General features: G+C 36.0%; 1 protein-coding gene across 2 annotated transcripts in view; it reads left to right on the top strand.

The window, feature by feature from the left end:
- The first annotated feature begins 368 nt into the window (after positions 1 to 368).
- Gabrb2 (gamma-aminobutyric acid (GABA) A receptor, beta 2) overlaps positions 369 to 24,116 on the top strand; it is a 236,935-nt gene continuing 213,187 nt past the window's right edge. For both annotated transcript variants that reach the window (XM_005376272.1, XM_005376271.1), the window contains exons 1-3: positions 369 to 728; positions 853 to 944; positions 1,963 to 2,030. In XM_005376272.1, the coding sequence (XP_005376329.1) occupies positions 652 to 728; positions 853 to 944; positions 1,963 to 2,030 (237 nt within the window). In that variant the 5' untranslated portion in view covers positions 369 to 651. The remainder of the gene's footprint in view (positions 729 to 852; positions 945 to 1,962; positions 2,031 to 24,116) is intronic.

The following is a 24,116-nucleotide window of genomic DNA, read 5'->3' as shown; positions in this document are numbered from 1 at the left end:
GCACCGGGCTGCTCAGCTCTGCACCCCGGCCGTCCTTGCTCCCACCCCTTCGGCTCGGCCCCCACCCGCGTGCGCCCCCGCCCGCCCGCCCCGGTGTCGCCCCAGGCAGGGGATGCTGTTCGCCAAGAAAATAAAGTTCAGACTCCTCGCCCAGTCCGCTGCCCAGATCGTAAGTGGGCTTCCAGGCGCTCATCTCCCGCATCCTACACCTGCTAGCCCCAAAATGCTTAATCTGGTTTTGCATATTTAAGAACACACACACACACACACACACACACACACACACACGCCAAAGAAGCACAACCCGCGAGGTGCAAAACTGCTTCCTGCAACTATCAAAACTTACCAGATGCTGTGATTGTTTTTGTCTTAACGAAAGGACAACAAAGGTTTTACTCTGAATGCTCCCGTGGGGTGTCTTTTTATATTATTTAAATATGCATATATTATACATATCTGCTTTTCCTTTTTCCCCTTTAATTTTCTTTTTTTAAACAAGGAAATCTACTTGGTCCCCGGCAGCCGCCGCTGCCCCTTTGATGTTTTGGTACGCCGTGCGCATGCGCCTCACATTAGAATTACTGCACTGGGCAGACTAAGTTGGATCTCCTCTCTTCAGTGAAACCCTCAATCCTATCAAAAACTAAAGGGATGTGGAGAGTCCGGAAAAGGGGTTACTTTGGGATTTGGACATTTCCCCTAATAATCGCCGCGGTCTGTGCTCAAAGGTAAGTGTCTTTTTCCTTTCTCACTTGAAGCGCTGTCTGCATACCTCTGTGAACACAGAGGCTGAAGACGCGGAGTGTGCTTGCTTCCTTACTGATGCCTGTTTATTGTCATTTCTTTCTTCAGTGTCAATGACCCTAGTAATATGTCGCTGGTTAAAGAGACGGTGGACAGACTACTCAAAGGCTATGACATTCGCCTGAGACCAGATTTTGGAGGTAATGGGGTTGCCTTGCAAATAAGAAGCAGCCCAGCTACAGCAGAAGCTAAGCTGTCTTTTGGGCTTTGTGTGCGCTCTCTTTCCTGTGCTTGGCTGTGGGTGCATGTGGTGTACTGAATGTCTCCCTATTTTTTCACACTGAGAAACTGATCCAAACTTAATCTGGCTTGTTACTATCCGGCACTTGAGAGGTTGTTCAAAGAGACCATCAAATTGGGTGATTGCTCTCCTTCGGCTTTACTGTCACAAATCCTTTCCTTCGCTACCTTTCTTGAGCTGCAAGCCTCTTAAATTTAGTGAGTGGTGTGCCTAGAGAAGTGTCTCACAGAAGGCCATCGTGAACATTTTTGAGGACAAGATGTGCAGGCAGTTGGTTGAGAGGTGGCATTAACCCCCTGTACCTGCCTACTTTGGAAGAGTTGCTCTGGCCGTGGTTTATGTCTGGATATTAGCCTGTCCTTCAAGCTTCAGCATGGGGTGAGAAGACAGGAGGACTGGATGGGGTGGGAGGGTGGGGGAAATGGGCGGGACATGGCTGGGGAAGGAGGACATCTCTTGCTGTGGTGCTAGATATGCTGATGTGCCCATTTAATTTTTCTTCAGATTCTTCTGGACCTCAAAGAGTTAAAACTTACTCATAGAAAAGGGTTGGGAACGAATGAAGAGGAGGGGGTTTGGGAGAATATTTATAAAAATCCCTTCGGCTGGAAAGACTCTCGTGCTTCTGCGAGTTGTGTGTGTGTGCGTGAGTGCGTGCGTGTGTGTGTGTGTGTGTGTGTGTATGAGACTTCTCACATGGGTGGACAGAGCTGTACTCCCTCGCCAACACCACACGTGTGTGCATATTCAATACAGCGATTCCTAGAAGAGTGAGCGCCCCAAGGAGCAGGGAAGAGAAGCATTTGAGGGTGAGCAGCGGAGAGGAGTTTGGGGTAGGGAGTCCCATGCCCGGGGACAACTCTTGTTAGAATGCATAAGTTCTGAGAAGTCACATGGCTGACCATCTTGGCTTGCAGGTCCCCCTGTGGCTGTGGGAATGAACATTGATATTGCCAGCATCGATATGGTTTCTGAAGTCAATATGGTGAGTTACCGAGGTCTGTGCTGTGCTTCTGCAGATCTTTATTTGGGGGCTGAGAGGAGCAGGGACCCGGCCCCCTGGGGAGGGGTACACATGAAAATATACATGAAGTGGGGGCAAGGGCAGGGGATTCTGCTTTGGAATTTTGTGTTCTGGGTCCCAGAGTTGGCTCTTATTCTTCAAAATTATCCAACTGGTTCTGTTACTTGGGTCTTGGTGTAGAGTGAGTAAAATATGTCACGTGTTCACATGTAAAATTCAGTCACATGCTGGAGACCCTCTGTAGAAGCGACATTTTTTTAGACTGTAGAAAATTAAATTTATCAAGTGATTTTCTGGGTTGGGGTTAGGTCAGGAAAAGAAGAGAGATTTTTATTTAAGAATTTATTTAACAGAAAATATAACCTGCAAACTACCTTTTAACGAGGTCGAATTAATGACCCAGGGATACCTATGCCCACTTGTTGCTTTTGGAAATCACCACTTTATAGTTAATGGCAAACTTCCTCCCCACCCCCACTGATGTCATCCTCCTTTAACCCCTTTTGGTTATCAAAATAAACATAATTAAACCTGCCCCCAGTTTTCAAAAAGCAAGCTCAGGCTCATGTGTCATCTCTGGTCATTTTTACAATGATATTCATTATGTGTCCTAAGCCTGCACAGTTTGTTGATAGCTCCCTTCCTAGTAGCTACCTCGTTAGACTTGGGGCAAGTGCTAATAGAATAAACCTGTGTTCCCCAACTAGGAAGCACTTGTGGGGGGTTTGCTTCATGCGGGAGCGCCCCCTGCTGCCTATGTTGGATCACTGCAGACATGCATCACAATGACAAGCGTCCCGGATTCCCCCACTTGGGGCATTTCTTCAGTGACTTTCTACTCTTTGTTGTTAAAGTTTTCCATTTGGAAAAGTTCTTGCAAGTAAGCCACAGTTCAATGTAAGTGTCCAGTGTGGCTTTCCATTCTGATAGCTTACGGCACATTCCAGAATAGTGTGTTATGGTGCTAGTCTTCCTAAAAGGTGGGTGATAGATTGAAGAAGGGAGTGTATGTAAGTTTCTATGGAAACACTCCCACGTCAGCCATGAAGACTTAAAAGTTAGGACACTTAGTAATTAACTCAAGAGGCCCAGAGCACTATGTTTCTCTCACCATCACACAAGTTTTCATATTCCCACAATTCAAAAAAAGAGGAAACTCAAATAACAAGCATATCCCCAAATCAGTGATAATCAGGGGGTTATCTCAAGATTCTTAGGCATTTATGAAAATTCAAAAATTTCAGTAATGTTTAATGATATGAAACTTCTTATATTCTAAGTACTTGGAAATATTTTATTATCATATATGATATAAATATAGACTAAAGACCGTAATTTAAGCTGGGTGTGAGATGAATCAGGACAACATATTATGAGATTCCCCTATATGGATAACATTTCTTCCTTAATAAATTACTTTCTCAGATAAACAAACATTCACTTTAGTAAAGCTTGAGAAGATTTTATCAGTTTATATTTTGAAATGCACATACATACACAAAATGCCCTAATGTATGTGCCTCCGAAGTCCCAAGTACTTGTATTTAAATTGTGTTACTAAAAACAAAGTTGTATTGAAATCATGTGTGATTCTTTGTTTCCCATACATAATTGAGTCACACTTTTTTTCCTTTTCCATTTCTCTTTATTTACATTCTTTTCTCTCTCTCAAGTTTTACTTCACTCCTTACTTCTTTACTACTTACTTATTCAGACCATCGCAACAATGATATTTTGTGGAAATAAATTAAGAGAATCCAAAACAGACAATCATGAAGTGACGAGAGTTTACTGCAATAGGTTAGCTAAGAATTTAGATGTATTACATCTAACAGTATTTCAGGAGGTTGAGTTTTTGTCACTTTAAGTTCTGTTCATTTTTTCCTGCACAAAACATTTTTGGAGAGGTATCTGAGGTGGATACAAATGCCAAGACCTGCTAGTCAAAATATAGATCCAGCTAAGGCAAGGTGTCATTATTTAAAGCTATTTACTGTTGCTGAAAAATCATGGGATGTTGAAAGTGCAAAAATAAATGTCAGGTTGTAAATGGGACAGCATTACAGCATTAATGATTAGACCCAAGTATTAAAAATTCCAAGCCAGATTCCTTTCTTAGCCTCATTATAACATTCATAGGTTTGTCCAATCACAGTTTGACTTGTTGAAAAATTAACATTTATTTAATCTAGAAATGTCAATGGTCATGAATTAGTCCTGTAAAGAAAATTTTTGTTTTATATGTTAATTTATTTTTCAATATGGTATTTGTTTTGAAGCAACAGATGAATAATTCTAGCTTTAGTGCCTAAATAAAAGAAAATGTTCTTGTATATTATCCCTTGTATTCATGTCTAAAAGTGTTAGAATCTTTTTGTCAGATTCATTTTCTAAAAATGGTCGCTTGGCTATTTAAGTGAAATATCAAAGTTGATTAACATATACATTTCTCCTTCATTGTACTTGGTGGACTGGTTAATTGTAACTTTTGCTTATTATAGCGCATGTTCCTTTGAAGAATTGTAGGAAATAGACCATTAAAATTGTCATTGACTCATTTGTACTGAAAGAATAAATGTCCCTGTCAATGTGATGCTCCTTATAAATGGCAATGACAGAGAGATCCTAAAAGAATACGGAGTCTTGGATACTAGTTCTACTTCTGATGCTTAGTCATACTGCAATATCCACACCCAGATTGGGCTCAATTTGCTTACCTGTGGAAGGAGAGCAATAGTTTAATCTAGCTATGTTAGGCGGCTACCTGTACTAAATAAATGATATATGTAAGGGTCTTAGTGCTCTGTGAACATAGATTAATGAACATTGATCACCAGGCTAGCCCTCCAGAAACCCAGCATCCACTCCCATTTCTGCCTAAGTGTGCTTGGTTCAGTAATGTACCTCAGTAAGTTTCCATCTCCTCAGGCTTGACAGGAGAAGGCACAGGATGACTTCAACTCAATGTTACCTGTTCTCCAATTTGGTTTGTAATATAAGCTTTTTAGTTATCATGAACTTCCAGGAAAACTTGGGCCTTTAGTAAAACATGAGGACAATGCACAATTCCTAAATGGCATAGAGCTATGAGTCCCGAGGAAGGTGCTGATGGTATCTCGGTGTTGGTGATGATTCCAAGGTACTGTTTCTCAGCAGAGACTCAATGAGAATGCTCTTGAGCAGGAGTTCGTCTTTGGAATGAAATATATTTAGATGCGTTGGTTAAATTGGCAGGAATCTTTTTGTTAAGATTCTTTGATGAGAAGTGCTTTTTACGATTCAAATTTGGCTCTGAGGATTAAGGACTGAAATAGCTTTCTCTTCATTTAAAGCAGATTCTTCTCCATCTTGAAACAGCGTATTTGCCAACCAAAGAGTGAAGCAATATTTCACTTTTGAGGAAAGAATTCTAGTAAACACATACACAAATTACCTTTTTTATGGAATGGCAAATGGAGAAAGCTACTGCCATTTTTTACAAACAGATGTTTCTTGCATCACCAGCTGCACAGTTTAAAATTCTGCTCAACAAATACTTAGACACGATGCGCCAGGATGTGTAAAGCCTTATAGACAGCAATGAACGAGACCAGCCTTTCCCTAACCTCATGAAACTTAAAATCTAGATGCTCACTGTTCTAAATTCCACCCCACTTCTTACTATATTTCTGTTTAGCTGAAGGCTTTCAGTTTCTCTGAAACCATTTCTGAGTAGCCCCATAGGTGTCCAGAATTGTTCACCTATCCATTTTTTTGTCACTTCCTAATTTCATCACTTATTTGGTATTTGGTATTTCAAGATGCCTTGCATGTTACAGTTATTATATCTTCTAACCTGTCTGTAAATTATATTGGGATAAGTCCTAGGGTCTCCTGCAGTGTGGAAATGCCACAAATATTTAGTGAAAAACTGATTTCATAGCTATAATATGTTATTATTTGCCACACACTGTACTATCTATGTGGGGAAATGGGGTATGGAATCATGGTTCTCAATTTCAAAACATTCAACATTTAAGACCATAAAGTAATACTGGAAGTGTTTTGAAGAGGACATGCATATTGCAGAACATAGTAGGATAAGCTATTAATGCATTACAAAGAAACTGGATTGGTGGTGAAGAAGGTTATGGGTCTGGATAAATGTTCCAAGAAAACAAAGCAGTGTATAGGAAGATATAACCCTGGAAAAAAATGGTATTGGAAGTTTGCAAGTAACTTTAAAAGACTTCTTGGAGTAGGAGTGTGGAGCTAGCAGACAGAATTGGTGTTGAAGTCATAGTGATGAAATTTTAAAGACCAGTGGTGTGTCTTACTCAGGAGTTTAACTTTTTCCCCCAAAGACAGTAGGGACCCATGAAATGATGTCAGTGAACAGACTTACCCTTCTGGGAGATGTTTCAGTGGTGTGGTTGGTGGCTGGAAATGGAGGGAAACCTAAAATGGGGAGATGAGTTGAAATCTATAGAAAGGTCTAGGTAGCATGGACAAATTGCTTACAGGAGAAGGTATAAGGCGAGGGTATTTACAAAGTGGAAGTAGCAAGGCTGAGTAGATCCCAGCTTTCTCATTCTGTTACTTATTAACACAACAAAGTGAGGCTGGGGATTTATCTCAGTGGCACAGCTCCTTCCAGGCAAGCACGAGGTCATGAGTTCGATTCTCGGTAACGGAAAAAAAAAAAAAAAAAAACACAGCAAAGACAGAAGAGACAGTGGAAGCTGGGAGGATAAAAGTCCCATTTTAGGCAGTGAGTTTAGTTTGGGAAATATTGAATTTTTTTTTTTTTCTCTCTATGCACATGGAACCTCCCAGTGGAGAAAACCAACCAGTAGGTGATGGGAAACTGTAGGTCTATAGCTGAGGTGGAGATCATGAACACAGAGGTGCACTTGAACATTGACACCATCTAAGCGGTGCTTAGAATTATGTGTAGAAAAGCAATGAATAAGAGAAAAAGGAGAAAAGAGCTAAAAATGGAGAACTGATAAGCAAGTGTAGTTTAAGTGGAAAATTGAAAAGCAAGACACAAAAGAGATTCTAAGTGTCTTGGTAGCAGGCAGAGTTAGTGACAGAGCCTCCAGATAATAACCTTAGAAGCTGAGGCAGAGGAGAGTTAAAAAGGGGAGGAAACGGCCGGCTGCTGCAGATGCTACGGGAATCAACTGAAATACATTGTGAGACAAGAACAAAATAAAAGAGAGATAACAGGGAGGCCTGTGACGTAGGAGACACGTTCTGTTGAGTTAGAGCAGGTTAGACTGTTGTGGAGAGTAGGTAAGTGAGGTCCCTGAGCAAGCCCAAGAAGGTTTGAAGGTCTGTGAATAGCCGGAGACCACAGCAGGCTTAATTATACACAGATTACACTTAGAAGCTTCCTACACAATGCTGCCGAGCTGTCTTCTCTTTTTCTTCTTCTCTTTTTCCACTCTATCTCCCACTCTGCTTCCCCTTGTGAAATATTCAGTAATCTCCATCATCATATCATCATCATTATTATTAGTTGCTTAAAGAAAATACAGTAATTATAGCTGATTATTGAGTCCTTACCATATGCATGTATTGTGTTAATGTCATCCCCTCGAACAAAACTCTTATAATAACTGAGATTGCTACAATAAATTTATTAACAACAAGGAACATTGCGGCCCCGGGAGGTTAAATAACTTGTTCAAAGTCACATGAGTAGCAAATAATTCCTTCACATCCCTTGTTCTCAGGCTTTGGTTATGCTGTACTTTTAAATATAGCACAGCTTCATTTTTTTTTTTTTTTATCGTTTTCATTCCATGAGGATTCTGTAACTCTTGTTTCTATGCTTTTTTTAAGTCTTAAAGAGTGGGAAGATCAAATAAAAGCAATCCTTTATTTCTACTATTGTGCCTCTCCTTCTGTACAAAGCATCTTAATGTCATTAAAATGATTCTTTCAAGTAGGTGCTTTATTCAGTGTTAAATACAAGATGTGGTTCCCATCCTGAGAAATTTGTATGTTATATGTGTTGACCACAGTTTAAACTCAGCAATAAAGGAAGATTTATGTGAGATTTTGCAAAGCTGAGGCTATTGCTTATGTCATAATTTCTTTCATTCATTGTGAATGGGTGCTATTTGTGAACTTGTCTAATAATTTTTCTACTGCTTCATCAAAATCTGTCAGATGACCATCAAGGTCAATAATTTAGGGTAAACAATTATCATAAAATGTTGCCTACTGTACTCCCAAGAACTTTAAATTGTCTTCATGGTTTAAGTAGGTACTATGTGAAAATATTGCTGTCATTCATTTTTTTTCTTCTATTATTGAGCCCTCTTTTCCAACTGAAGATTTCTTTTGGTTGAGAATAAGTATTTGTGCTTTCTCAGATGTTTTTACAAATAATTTTCTAAAGGTGCTTGTTCTCTCCTCTCTCCTGTTTTCTCTGTCTGCCTAATGCAAATGCAATAAGGATTACGTCTTTAGCAAACTTATTTCATCTGCTTTTAAACAGTTAGGCCACTTCCCTGTGTGGACATCTCTGGCTTCTACTCACTAGATGTTGTGGTGCCTCCAGAAGTTTGAATATCAGAAATCTTTCTAGAAATTGGTAGATACCAACCTTGAGAATCTTTGGGTTAAAGAGTGGTGCTGTGCTTTTGTTCCCATAGAAGTAAAAAGAAAGAGAGTAATGGTTTTGTGCTTGATCACTGGTTCCATTTATATTTAGGTGTGCATTGTGAGAAAAACAATTAAAGAATACTAATAAGCACCCACATTCTCATCACTTTGTTAAAACTATTTTAATTCTCCTATATTACATGCTAGCTCTTGTATATCTTCTTATTCAAATTTTGTACAATTTACTTATTGTATCAATAGAATATACTATACATTTTAATTTAACTGATGAGACATATTTTTACAATTGTATTGTTAAGAAATGCATGCCATTAGTACCGCCATTGTAAACTTGCAGTTGAGGGGCTGTCATATGTCATATGTCAAACATGTAGTTTCTAATGTTCTTTCTGTGATCTTATATAACTCTGCAAACATATAAATGTTTGATAATTTCATTTTTAGTCATCATTTATATCTTCAAAACAAGAATCTATTAATCATTTCATATTTTATTAGCCATAATTCTAAGCACAGATTATTTGCATATAAGAAGTACAATATTTACTATTACTTATTCACCTTAATAATACACAAAATACAAATAAAATCATATACAAAATAGTATGTAAATGGCATATAAGTGCAAATTTGTGTTGTACCTTTCATATGTTAATTTGATTCATATCTACACAGCTACTCTCCATCTTATTTCTATCCTAATTTTAGTCAATTTTCCAAAATAACTACATTTTGAATGATATAAAAGTACACTGAAGCAGACCATTACATGCAGAAGAAGAAATTAGATGGTTATGAGTCTTAAAAGACACAAATGAAAGATTTATATGTTGCTTCTGTCCATGCATTTTGTTTGGAAAATGCACATCTTATTAAACAAGGAGAGAAGTGGGTTTATATTAGCCTGTCACAGTTTATATGGGAAAATATGGAGGATGTGTTTGGCCCATTGGCTTTTGCTGGTGTTCTTTTTGTTAGCATTCTATCTGCATCTCTACTGCCAAGTCTCATTTCCTTACTCTGTAATTTGGCACCTACTGCCCATTTTCCTGCCAAGAGGTCTTAACTTAGAAGTAATTCTTTGGGCAATGAGATAAATTCTTTTCTAACACAATGGCAGCAATTCAATTAATGAAGATTTTAAGGTGAATCTTAAAAATTGCACATATCTTAGAAAAGCAATGCGTGTGTAAATCTAAGAGGAAGACCAGAGGTTTTAATGACATCATTTCCATGTGTCCCTGGTGCTAAACACATGCCTATATGCTCAACAAATGTGAGCTGGATTTGTAGGAGTAGTTGGGGGGGATATTCTATTTCAGACTACCAGGAAGTATTATCATGTGCCAGCTGAACTGGCACTGTGCCAATTCAGTTATTTTGAGGGTGGTTTTGAGACAATTCTTACAGGAGAGGAAGCTTCTGTATGTGACCTGGAAGGAATAATCTTAATTGCCTGTGGGTGGAAGTGAAGGGAAGCCAGCGGCAAGGATGTTTTGAGTAGTAGAACAGGAAAATGGTATATTTCTCAGGTGAAGAACTTGAGTAACAATGTTGAGGATTTTTAGTGTAATTCTCAAACTTTTCTGTGAAAGAGACTCGTGTGGGTCTGGGTAATATTCAGACTCCTCAATCAATGCCTAGAATGTGATTTAGTAAGTCCAAGATGGGATTCAAAATTCTATATTTTAAGAGCTCTGTGGATAACTCAGGTATAGGAGCTTTTGGGTAGGGGATCACAGTTTTAGGAACACTAATTTATTCTGAAACTAAAAGCAAAGATTATTACTAGTAATAGAGCAGCAACAAATGATTACTCTCTAGTCATAGTAAGGGTTTTGAAATGATAAAAATCTGTGTGTACTGACTGGGTGTGATTTGTAGAGAAAGATTTCATGGAAAAGGGGCAGCTTAAACAGACCGAGAAAGAACTGTATAATATGAATGGGTGGGAAAAAAAGAGAACAGCCGTAGAAGAGTACAGTGGGCTTGGACGATATGAAGGAAACCACTGACTGCAATAATAGTATGTTGTAAAAACAAAAATGTATTGCTATCTCACTTAATGCACACAAATATCCTATGAATCCTATGACCAAGGAAACAAACAGTATTGCCCTTTACAGATCTGGAAAGTAAGGAAGAAAGAGGTCATACGCTTTCACAAATAGTAAACGCATAAGAATGGTAGGCTGTATATGTAGGTAAAGCTCATTGAAAAGTGTCCAGAACAGATGTGGTGAGCACTTTGATAGATACTAGAACATAAAAAGTCTGAGGCCTCCCCTTCACAATGGATAAAGGTGAAATTAGAAGACGCTAAGGGTGAGCATGAGAAAGATAAAAGTCACTTTCAGTTCTGACTTTCATTTTTTAAGAATGTCACTTAGAATATTCACTCCATATGTGCTGAGATATATGATGAAAAGACTCACCATTTAGGAAGTTTGAATAAAGCTTCTGTAATGGGGAAAGGAAGAGTTCCTAACATGTTGGTGCTATGATTTAATAGGTAGGAACTACATCATTTAGTTGGTGAAAGGTGTCTGAAAAATATCAGGAAATAGTGACATTTTAGTAGACACTTTAGGCTAACATGACTTGGCTATCCTTTTCCTATGTTAAAGATGGTAATTTGGCTTTTGTAGCAGTCTTTGTAATTTTTCATATTTATCAGAGTTTGGTGATTCTTTTTTATTTTTTGTGGTGTTGTGGAATAAATCTAGGGCCTCCCATGTGCCAAACTATGTCCTCTTGGTCCTTGTTCGTTTGAATTAGTATGATACAGAACCAAAAATATAAAATTTCTTGAGGATTCATTCTGTTCTTTAAGCATTTAATGGCTGATTCATGAATATTTCAATTTGAAAATCTCAAAAAATTAAATATGAAAAAATACACTAAAACTTTGCTATATAAATTCAATGCATAAACAATATTTGATTTTGACTACTAATAAGTAAAGTTCACTAATGTTTAGAAATTTCTGTGAAACAAAGTGCAATTCTAAAAAGTTTTTCATTTTATTCTCAAAAAATTCATGAATTTAGAGATACAGACTAATTAGACACACAGACTGAGAATTAAGATTATTTGTGGGAAGCTAGAATGCACTAGAACTAAAACAAGACAGCTATCTTTCTACATATCTAGAGCATGTGCACAAAATATTAAGTGCAAAAATTTTGTTTTTTCTACATATCTAGAACATGTTGAGGTTGATTTTTCTCTATATCAATTATTTTTTGTTTTCTAAAAGTTGAAGGAGAATTTAAAAAATTAAATGAACTTTCCTTCATCCTAATCTCTCAGGAAAATGACTAATACTCCACATTTCATTCCTCAGCAAACTTTTGGGAAGCCCATAAAAATCAGACAAATACAATACAAACAATAACGTGTATAGTATTTTAATAGTAGACAATCTAAATGATTTAGACTTAAATAGTTATCACTGTTCAGCATCATTAGGGTCTGTGGATAAATTATACATTGTGGTTTGTGTTTTTCTTTGTGGTGGTGAATCATCTATTATTCCTAGGGAGTGAATTCAACTGTTGCTCAAAAGAAAAATCACTGAAGATCTAATCAAAATTAGATCTTGATTAAATTTTATGAGAATCTTTCAAAGCAAAGTAAACAAACTTTCATGTCATGCTTGCTATTTTAATGAAATGATACCTATCTCAGAATATTCAGTAAACTGATGATTAACATTTGTGTCAAATCTTAATTGTGGTGTGTTTCAAGATCAGTTCAAAAGATTTCTGTTTGAATATACTTGGTTTCAAGTTTGGGAGACTGCTGCTGAAAATGTTTCTAAATTTTATTTCTATTTTATCAAGTACCCAACTATGTTGATGAAATAAATAGGGATGATATTAAACTATATGTATCACATGTAAAAGTCATTTTTGTATATATGCTCATAGTACATAAATGATTACTCTTTTTACTATATTATACAGCAAACAATCCTTAGATTCAAATACACTATTTCATTTTTAGTAGTTTATTCTTATACTTATTATTAAATGGTCATTATTTGAGATCGAAAGCAGGACACTCAAAAGTTCTGGCTTTGTCCCAGATTTCTTACTGATGAAATTTAACACATGGGACAAATTTCTGATATTCTGGACAATAGTTTTTGTATTTTGTAAGGAAATGAATAAATAATATAAGATGATTTCTAACCCAATTATATCTTACTTGTAATGTTGGCAAGTTTGTCTGCCATTTAATTCTCTTCATATTCTTAGACTGAGTTTATCTGAACTATTTTCTTACTTATTTCTGCCTATCATAGAATGTCATTGTTACTTATTTTTATTATAGAAAAATCAGCCAGTAAACTATAATGAAATATGAAGCTGTTGGTAATATTATCACTCAGAAGTAATTACTGTTAGAATCAACACAATATCTCTAAACTTCATGGGAATTCACATGCATACACATGAAAAATAGGACAGTGCTTTGAAACAAAATTTTTGCACTTAATATTTTGTGCACATTTTCTGATGCTATCTGTAATTTTTCTAGTGGTTGTAAAGTTTTTCTGATTGTATGTTTGCACGGTACCTTTAAAATTAGTCATCCATTGATAGACATTATGATTATTTGGAGGATTTTGCTAGTATGATCTAAACTATGTTGAACAATTCTGTGTGTTCATATTTAATGCCCTTATAAAATTATTTCCCCACATAAATCCTTAGGATTTGGATTACTAACCCCCAGTTGATATGGACAAAGCTATGCTGTTTTAAAAATGTGCTAATATATATGACATCATTGGGCTTTTGCACTTACATTCAGACTAGCATTGGGTACCTCCTTCGGTGTGCACATTCTTTCTACTTTTGCTAATCTGATAGTTAAAATAGCTCTTTGATTAAATAAATTCTATAGTCAATTAACTCAGATGCCTTTTAGTGTTAATAGAATTTTTGCATTTCTTGTCTCTCAATTCTCTCCATTTTATTTACTGATTTTTTGGAAGATCTTTTTCCCAAATTTGTTAGAATTTATATAATAAGGCTATTGGCCTTTGCCATAAATTGAAAACATATCATCTTGTGTAATAACTTTGTGAATAATCTATTTTATTGTCCAAAATCTTTATATTTTATCTATGAAAATATGTTAATTCATATTTGCCTGGTAGTTTCTGATCACGGTTTTGAGATTTTAAAAAGATTTGTCTACATCAAGATATTCAATAAACATACATTCAAATGTTCTTCCAATATTTATAGAATTTTCCACATAAAAAGTGAATTTGAAGAATATTTGGGTATAAACTCTGAAGCAGAAATATATATAAATAAATAGATTATCTGACAGATACTTGTCTCAATGAAAATGAAAGGAATGATCTATTTTCTCTTTGATTTGAAACGCTGTTTATCATATAAGAAAATCCCATGTACCATAGATCTTTGTCCTTGCTTCACTAATATATCTCCATATTTTGTACCTTTATCAAATGGTTTTAACTACCGTCATATTAAATATGTGATAAATCTCTCACTGTTTATGTTTAGTCATACTACATTTTTATCAATATGAAATACTTATGCATCCATAAATCTTTAAATTTTAATAAGTTAAAAATGCTACTGGGAGTTTTTGTAGATACTATATTGTTTCAAAATGTATTGAGGAATGTACAGGAGGAGGAAATTTGCTTCTGAGCAGTATTAGCTCTTCCTAGTGAAAAACATGATGTATGGCCCATTTACACCTATTCTTCTATGTTTTTCTATAAAATTTTATAGTCTTTCCCATGTAGGCCTTTCACATTTCTGCTCAGTTTATTCCCATAGGCCTTTTAGAAATTTTGTTAAACTTATTCTTTGGTACCCTGCAGGTTTTATGATTATTGTGGGTAGGATTTTTATATTCAGTGATTTTTGATTCTTGGCCAAATGAACAAATGTCAAATGACTATTTGAGAACAAAGTCTTCTCCCTTTACAATTCTATCATTTTCATTATAGAATATATATGAGGTTGCGTGGTTGTCACATACATTAAAGTAAATGTCAAGACACTGTGCGCTTCTTTGAAGTTTATTACATTGTTCTTCCATTTAAACACAATAAAAATGACATTTAAGTTTAATTGCAGTCATCTTCTACATGATTCACTTGGCCCAAGGAATGAATGTGAATTACTACTGAGAGCATAACCTTAAAGCTCTCTTCAATTTCTTTAACTTTATCCAGTAAAATTTAGAGTTAAAAGCAATACCACTATTTAAATTACCCCATTCTTATCCTGCAGATTACCAACCTTGTGAAAATAAGACTATCATTTTGATAATTTGTTTTTCATTTTTGTTTTGTTTTGTTTTGTTTTTGCCTTTTTGAGACAAAATCTCGCTATGCAGTTCAGGCTGGCCTTGAGCTCATTTTGTAGTCCAGGCTGTTGTCTAACTTGCAAGGATCCTCCAGACTCCACCTCCTGAGGGTTGGGATTACAGGCATGCGCCACCACGCCCAGTTTAAGAATAGGATTTTGAATGCAGTAAGCACAATCCTTAATTGCTACATCGATATTGTCCATTAGTAGAGGTACTGATGATTTCATTAGATGGTGAAGAAGTGGTATTTCATGTTGAATGCAGTTACTATCAGAGAACAAAACAGTACAATTTACAAACTGTGTATTGCTTCACATGCCTGTTGCATAGTGATGGGATAGCCAGATTCAATTGTCAATCAGAACCTGACATATTTAGAGACTTGATCACTTTCAAGTTGAGGAACATGGAAGGTCTCTCATTATAGTACTCTCAGTTGATAACTGATTTAACTATGTTGGATACATTGATTAGCAAGCTCCTCTACTAATAAGTGTTAGTTATCATCTTGATCTATTCCAAAGTAAGCTAAGAGTGGCTCAATTGTACATGAAGATTGAAATTTCTAGAAAAAATATATCAAGACATGTTGCTACTATTGAGAGAAAATATATACATTTTAGGAGAGTTAGGGTCTTCAGGTAAACTGTAACTTTTGTTGTGGTTAAGTCAAATTTACCTTGGAGAAAAAAGCAGAAAGCCAGAAATTATTGGGTAAAAGCATGTGGGTAAATTAACCTGGAATTATCAACAAAGCACACACAACTTTTAGCTGTTATTTGTCCTCTGTTCTCCCTCTTCCCTTTTCTCTCCCTCTCCCACTCCCTCTCCCTGGCCACTTCCTGTCCCTCCTTCCTTTCCCCTCCCCCTCCTGGCTCCCGCCCCCTCTCTTCCTTCTTTTCTTCTCACTATCCCTCCCTATTTCTCTTTCTTCCACACACAACACACACAATTGAATATTAAATGATTATTTGTATTTAAAAATCTTGGCATTTCCATCACTTTCGTATTGTGTATCTTATTACTGGTAAACCTGAGTTAGATCCACTGGTAGGATGTGATGTGGTAAAAATAACAGTGCCACATGGATATACTATTTTGCATCACTTTAATGACTATTCTTTTCCCCTGAAAAATGCTCTGTCTGTACTAAATGGATGTTTAAAGTACAACTATGCTAAATTTTAATGATTTCAGGCTTTTGATTTGACAATTATGTCTTGGTTCTCCATATTTTCATTAAAAAACCCAGATACACTACTCTTCTATACTGTATCCATACTACAACAGAATTGAAAGACAATTTGCTTTTAATGGTTCATGGGTTTTTTTCCCCTTCTGAAAGATAATTATGAAATTTTATCTCCAAAGTTGGGCATTACAATATTTTATTTTTTTAACTAGATTTTAATGAACCACCATTATACTTATCTCTATTTGGCTAACATTGGTCAAACCTTACGGATGTTTTAGAGCAGAGAATTCTGACAAATATGACAGAGTGCCTGTGCTGAGAAATACAGTTTTACTGGAACACACTTATGCTATTTGGTTACATATGGTCTTTGTCTACTTCTGCAGTACCAAGACAGAATGGAAAAGTTGTTCTGAGAGAGATCATACGGCCTGAATAGTCTAAATTACTTACTGCTTGGTTGTTACAGAAAAATGTTTCCTTATACTTGTCTTAGGGCAATAACTATAACAGATAATATGAACTACCTTATATAAACTGTGATATATGTGGTATATAGGCACATGTAGTATGTTAAAGTGGTTATTGTTATTTGGTTTTTGTTATTATATTTTGCTATATTTGCTATGACTATTTGAATGAGAGATGGTTTTAAAAAGTTTAGTTGAAGGTGTGATTGAAGAAATTGAGTTGAAGGTGTGTGTGATTTCATAGTGAAATACATTTTATTAGTGCATTAACATTATGGAAAATATACAAGGGCAAGGTCCTGAGTTTGATTCCTGGTAAACTGTTCCCCTCAAAAGAAAAATACAAAAAAAAAAACATATTTAGTATTAAAATTTGAAGAATTATAGAAAATAATATGGAAACACAATTCAACCAACTAGAAGACTTTTAGTATTAATAAAAATATTCAAAGATTTCAGTTAAAACTTGGCTTTTGGCTTTTAATTCTTTAAAGTTTTATCCCTCTAGATAAATAATCCCATAGCCCGTTAGATTACACTTCAGGAAGTCAGGGCTGTTTCTGCGTTTTGATTATTCCAACCACAGGAATAGCTCAAAAAGAATCTGACTCACTGCGGTTACATAAGATATGAATTTAATTAATGTTAGGATAACGTGTAATCCCTTTTGTTAGAGCTTCTTGCTGTTAAGATGTTATGGCACAACCAAATTATAGTTTTAGGCAGAAGTTTTCATTGCTTGCATTCAACTAGAAATTTTTACTAGAGGATATTTCAGTTGATTTTTTTGGAATTTGCCTTGGAAGCCTTTACACTGCATGACCACAATAGTCTTCCACGGTTATGTAAGAATCTGCATATCAATAGACGTGACAGTAGTATATGTAGAACTCTTCAAAGAATGATTATTTGTTAACCAGCAGATCCAACTTGATATTTGTAGGCAGATACTGTTTATTTCTGAGGTTTGCACACTGAAATTATGATTAGGATTAAAAACTAAATCAAAGAGCAGAGGTCAGTAAAGGTAGCAGACTGCATATGAAATGTGGTTCAATTGTGACTTAACAGTCAGTAAATATGCCATAATATTTCAGATCTAATGCATAGGAGAGTCAGCAATGAACTAATGTAGCCTTTCATATAAGTAAAGCTTTAAGTACAGTCCTTGAAGGTCTTTTAATTTTGAGGATGCTTGACATTGGTTGGATTTTAATTAAAGAACAGAATGCAATACAGTCTGGTTTTAATGGCTAGATCAGAACTAAGTGTATGTGGTTGTTCCTTTTCCAAATGAACAAATTCAACTTTTATCTAACTGTTAAGGGCAGGTTTATGTTTCTTATGTTTATAAAAATTTGTAGGGCGTATACTTTTCCTGTAATGTTTTTATAATCACCAGTAGCATTTCCTATCAGATAAAGATCTGGACCCAGTATTCTTGATTCTGCCACTTACTAACTATGTAATGTGTACAAATTAATGAATTTATTATATTATTATGTTTCTCATAAATATAATATAAATATCATCAACCTCAAAAGGGTATTGCTTAAATTAAATGTTTTAATATATATAGAAGGCTTAATAAATTTCTGTGGATATTATAAATCTATTAGTAATGTTACTAATTCCTATTACTAATGTCACACACCCAAAAATTTAATTTTGCATATAGGTCTGACACACTTGGGGCTTCAGAATGGCCACCAAATCAAGGTAGTTATATCCTGAGAAACACAAGAAAAATTAACAAAGTAGGTGTTGAACACAGAGGCATTAAAGTAGAATTCAGGAAACCTAAATTCTAAATCTTTCAGATTTATCACAAGAATGTGCCTTTTTATGAGTCATATATCCTCTCTCTGCCTCTGTCTCTGTCTCTGTCTCTCTCTCTGTCTCTGTGTCTGTCTCTACCTTCACCTCTGTCAATTGCTCCTTCCCTCTGTTTTGGTTCTGTGGATAGAAAAACAAAAGAATGGGTTAATACATTCTCTGAGTTCAGACATACCTAAAGTACATGAACATCTAAAAGCAAAACACCAATTTTTAAAATTTATAAATCTGTACATAAAAAGAAAAGAGCTAGAAAAATTCTTTCGGTAGTTGTGTTGTTTGTGTGACTCCTTTCCAACTGAATGTTTTGCAGTTGCTCTGCAGAGCAAGTAGTCTGGTAATTCTGAGAGCTTTCCCAGAATGATCCTCCCAGTGCTTTCTGTCTGCAGGAGTCTGCAGTAGAGTTGTCAGATGCTAACATGTCTATATGCTAATCTGTGCCTATGCATGAGAACTGTTTTATTGAACAGCTAAAATGCAAAACAAGACACCAACTCTACTCTACGCTCTTTCCGTGGTTGTTTGCTTCAGAATCATATGTGTCTCATCTTAATTGTATGATAATTCCCCTGGGAAAATAAGGTGTACATCAGGCTAATAAGGTCTTTATTTTCAAAAAAGCAAACATCTAAATTTCATGCACAGAAATGACACCCCTTTTTACTGGAAATAGTATAGTAGTTCACCAGGGAAATGCAAATGTTCTAATGCAGAAATGTATAGCTTCTGTTTGACTTCAGGGGTAGAAAAATCATAGAAGAACTCATCGTGGAGCTTCCCAGAGCTAGAAAGACGACTCGGTCTTCTCCTACCCATGTGGAAATAGTTGCCAAGGTCATTCTCCAAGTGTGAAAAGTAGAAAAAGCAAATACTTAGAAGACATCGTCCTTTCTGTCTTCAGAGTTTGATTTGGTTGTTTTACTGAGGCAAAGGTTTATGAGTTTGACATTACAAAATGGCTCAGATCTGAACCTGCATAATTTGGTTTAGACATGGTCTTTCAGTATGCATTTAGACCGATCAGTCTTTGCAGGCTTTTGTGAATATGCTTTATCAACGTTATTTCCCAGCAAGTGTATATATCTCCAGTAATGATAATGGCAGTGTAAACCTCTTCATCACGTTTGCTGATTTTGAAAGTACCTTAATGTATATCTCTTTTGATTTTCCCACTATTTTGGGGAAGTCGACAGAACAAATGTTTGTTTTTCAACTCCCTATTTCTCTTTTTCCCCCTTTTTCTTCCCTTTCTTTCTATCCTTTTTTGCATCCTTTTTTATTTTAAAGAGAGAAGAAAAATAGAAATAAAGTAGTTTCAAACAGGCTAATAGGAGAGTAACAATAATGAATACATTGTGCATTGTAATCTTCATAGTAGTTACTTAGAGTGCAAAATACAGACATGAAATAATGTCCAGTCAATATTAGCAGAAAACTTTCTTTTCAATGAACTGAGAGAAACTAGCTGTATAACTATCTTAACTATCTTGTGCATATATGTACATATATATTTTATATAGACATACATATATATATATATACTCTATATATTCCCTTCTCTCTTCTTCCCTTTCTCCTTCCCATTAGTTTCTCTTTTCATTTGAACAGTTCTAAACATTACTTCGTCTTACCAGTGTGAGAAGCTGAACAAGTAAATAAGACCCAAAATGTGCAGTAGATATTGTGAATTGGGCAGAATCTGTATCTTTAAAAAAGGAAACCACTAAACATGATAAATGTCTTATAAAAGTCACATTGTTACTGAGTACATAGTAGAATTTGAGCTAGAATTCTGATCCTACAGACTCAAATCCAGAGTTTTACCTAACAATTTTAGGAGCAGGTTATTGTAAGTGTCGTCCATGAAAAGTTTTTTTTAAAGGTATTCAGAAACAGTGATTCATCGCTGATAAGGGACTTGGAGCAGGCATCAAGAGTATTATTTTAGAGCCAGTCAACCCAATTCTGAAGGGACAGCTAGGACTTGCTAAGAATCATTGCATTTTAATGCCTTTCCTGACTTGGAGAAACCAGTAAAATCAGTGGTCCTCCAGCTTGTTTATCCGCAGGAGATTTGTTTAAGTGTGAACTGACACACTCTCAAGCATCACAAATTATGGATGTTCTTAGTCACAGCCGGCAAGGGGACCTCCTGCAGACAAGCCTCAAAATCAGTAAATATGATTTGTCAGACCTGTTCTCTGAGGCAACGCACTGCAGCAGGTATTGATTGCTTGGCCAGGGTTATTGATCTTTGAGGCTAATGTGGCAAGCTATGATGAGGAGCTTAGCTGTGCTTCTTTTTCATATGTTTCATGAAGGCAAATTGTATTCTATCCATATTCCCGGTGCCCACGCTAAACCAACGGGGCTTCTTCTTTGGGGTTAGAGTACGAACTGTCATAGGATATATGTGCTTTTCTAAACTAGTTTACAACACATGGTCTGAACCCAGGCAACGCCATCTATATCACAAGCACTCTTAAATTTAGACAAGGGATGAGCCTCAGTTTCCTCCACTGAGAAACAAGGTAACTGTCCTTCTTGGAGTTGACTTAGGAGTGAAACTGATAAGATCTATGTTTTAGACTATTTTCTCTACTTAGAAAAAATTCATTAAAAATTGGCTTTGATATACGTGTATATTGGTAATCCATTATGCCATGAGGGACTTTATTCCTAAAGAAGTTCTGGAAAAAAGAGATGAACTACTGTATAAACAGTAACCTGATACTCAGAATTTGACAGACTAAAATAAGCATTGGAATATTTTTATTCAGTCACTACATAGTTTCACAAAGATGTATAATCTGTTAAATTAAGGCATATGAATGAAAATTTGCAAAGCCCTGGCCATGGAATTCTTGCCTACCATACGTGGGCCCCTGAGTTGATCCCCAACATCACACACACACACACACACACACACACACACACACACACACACGCCAAAAGCAAAAGAGATGTCAGTGTTCTGGCTTACCAACTGTGAATCCCACTGTTCATGATGAAAGAGCTGAGTCTCAGGTAGGCTAAGTGTTGGATGTTATCAGAGACCAAGTACTTTGACAACCAGAAGCTCTTAGAAGCCACTCCTTGTAACTCACTGTTAGAGGCAGCTGCCGAAATCCTGTATTTCTCAACTCGCATAATCACATGGCCAGTGGGAAACAGTAGAGACATACGGTTGTTTCTTTTTCAAGACTGTAATATAACAACCATTGCTATTTCCTGTCTTGTTTTGAAATTCTGTATCGTTTTTATTGTTCTTGTGTTTTTTTGCTTTGTTGTTGTTACTGATTTTTTCTCTTTAAAGTAAAAAAAAGGATTGTTATAGAATTTTTCCTTTTACATTAAATATTCCCCGTTTTGGAGCTGGAGATTGACCTCACAGTCTTCATACTTAGGTACAGCCCTAGCTTTTATTTTATTTTATTTTATTATTTTACTTATTTTATTTTGAGCTAGGATCTTGCTAAGTTGCCCACACTAGGCTCAAATTTGAAATCCTTCAGCCTCAGCATATATTTCACTTGAGATTAAATTATCCCAAAAAAGTACCTATTGCTCACTTTATCCTCTATCTTAATGTAAACTCTAGTATTAATATTGGATAAAAGGGCAGAACAAGCATTGGAAGAGAAAACAGATCATATTATGTGTCATTTAACAAAAACTCAAAAGATTTTTTATTTCACTTTGACTGTGCTTTATGGGTTGGAATGTTATAATTTTTAAATCCTAAAATGTGTGGATTCAAAGAAAAACTGCAGGGCTGGGATGTAATTGAAGGTAGAACACTTGTCCAGCATGAGCTAGGCTCTTGAATCCATCCCCAGCAGAAAACAGATACATCCCTATGCAAAACAAACAAAACCCTACAGAATGATTTGCTAAGTTTTATCTTCTCTGACTTTTGCTCACTTTAAATCAATTTCTCTCTTTCCTTAAATTGGAATGTTACTGATATTTTAGTTGCCCCTAAAAATATCTCTGGGATTTTCCTGAATACATTTTTATTCCTTTAATGTGTATTTCCTTTAGCAATTATGAGCCATTTTCTATAGTCCTTATGGTTTATTTAATCAGTGTCCCAGTCTTTAATGATATTTACATGTAACAAAATTCTTTAAAAGTGATGAGCTTCTAAAACATGAAATCAATAGGCTATACTGACTGACCCTGATGGCTCTAGTGTGAAACATCATTGATCTACCCCTCTTCCTCAGACAGCGTTGCCATCTTTCTTTCAGAATGGTTCTTGGAGAGTAGATAGCTAGAGGAAAGCTCCATTGGGCTTTCCATATAAACTCAGGGTTGTGTCTCTGGAAAACATGCTCCTTTTTAAAAGAGACATGATGTCTTATTGCAGGTCAGCAAAATAGCTGCACTTCTAGCCATAGCAGATTTGAATTGCAAGAGAATTGAAAGGCACCTAAGCAGCATGCACTCAGTGTCCTCTTTGCATCTACATGTGTGAACAGATCTACTTCTATCCTGTCTCTCCAGTTCAACCATGTCTCATGATCCACAGAGGATGCACGGGCCTTCCTTTAAAATAAAAAAAAAGGATTGTTACAGAATTTTTCCTTTTACATTAAATATTCCACCCGTTTTGGAGCTCGCAGTCTTCATACTTAGGTACAGCCCCAGCCTTTATTTTATTTTATTTTATTTTATTTTATTTTATTTTATTTTATTTTATTTTATTATTTTACTTTATTTTGAGATAGGGTCTTGCTAAGTTGCCCACATCTCTTGTCTAGTGTATGATAGGGGGCAGGTTGCACAGCAGTGACATCCAAACCTAATCTTTCTCTACGGTCTCTGAAATGCCCACCGGAACACATTCATTACCACTTCATAAATGCTGCCCTGAAGCAGCTGACTGCTCTTTGTTAACCTTATAAAACTCAGAGGTAGCTGTTGTTATTTTGATGCTTTAGAAAGTCCTGTCACTGCTTTCTACAATAATTTGTTTTGAGTTAATAAATTCCACTTTGGACAGAAATGAACTTCTTGTGTTCAGTCAGTAGTTCATGTTAAGAGTTTCAGCACAAAGTTCTGATTTAATTTACACATTGCTAGTTGTAATATTTCTTTTTCTTACATTTGCAAATAATAGGCAAGCTTTAAGATGTCTTCTCAGTATAGTTAGTTATGTTGTTGGGGTCTCTTGTCTATCACCCTGCATGAATCAAGGCATTTCTTTATTGTAGGTACAAGTTGAGAAACTTTTAGAAATCTCTCACTTAAGCAAGATGCAGTGTTCTTTTGCATGTGCTCTTAATGTTCAAAAGTAATTAAATGATCAGTTCTCAAAGACTGTTTTATGATGAGGTCATAGACAGTATGTCTTGGTTACTTTTCTCTCATTGCTGGGACAAAATATCTGATGCCCAAAATTAAGGAAGGAAAGGTTTATTTCCCTTACAGTTTGTGGAGGTTTCAGTCCGTACTTGGCAGATTATAAGGCAGAGTGGCACATGGCAACAGCTCAGGCGGCAGAACACAGCTAAGCAACAACCACACACCAGGGCAGAATGGGGGATGAATCGC

This window comes from Chinchilla lanigera, unplaced genomic scaffold (genome assembly GCF_000276665.1).
Source record: "Chinchilla lanigera isolate Chin_1 unplaced genomic scaffold, ChiLan1.0 scaffold00007, whole genome shotgun sequence".
Lineage (NCBI taxonomy): Eukaryota > Metazoa > Chordata > Mammalia > Rodentia > Chinchillidae > Chinchilla > Chinchilla lanigera.
This window is presented reverse-complemented; position numbering and strand designations above follow the sequence as displayed.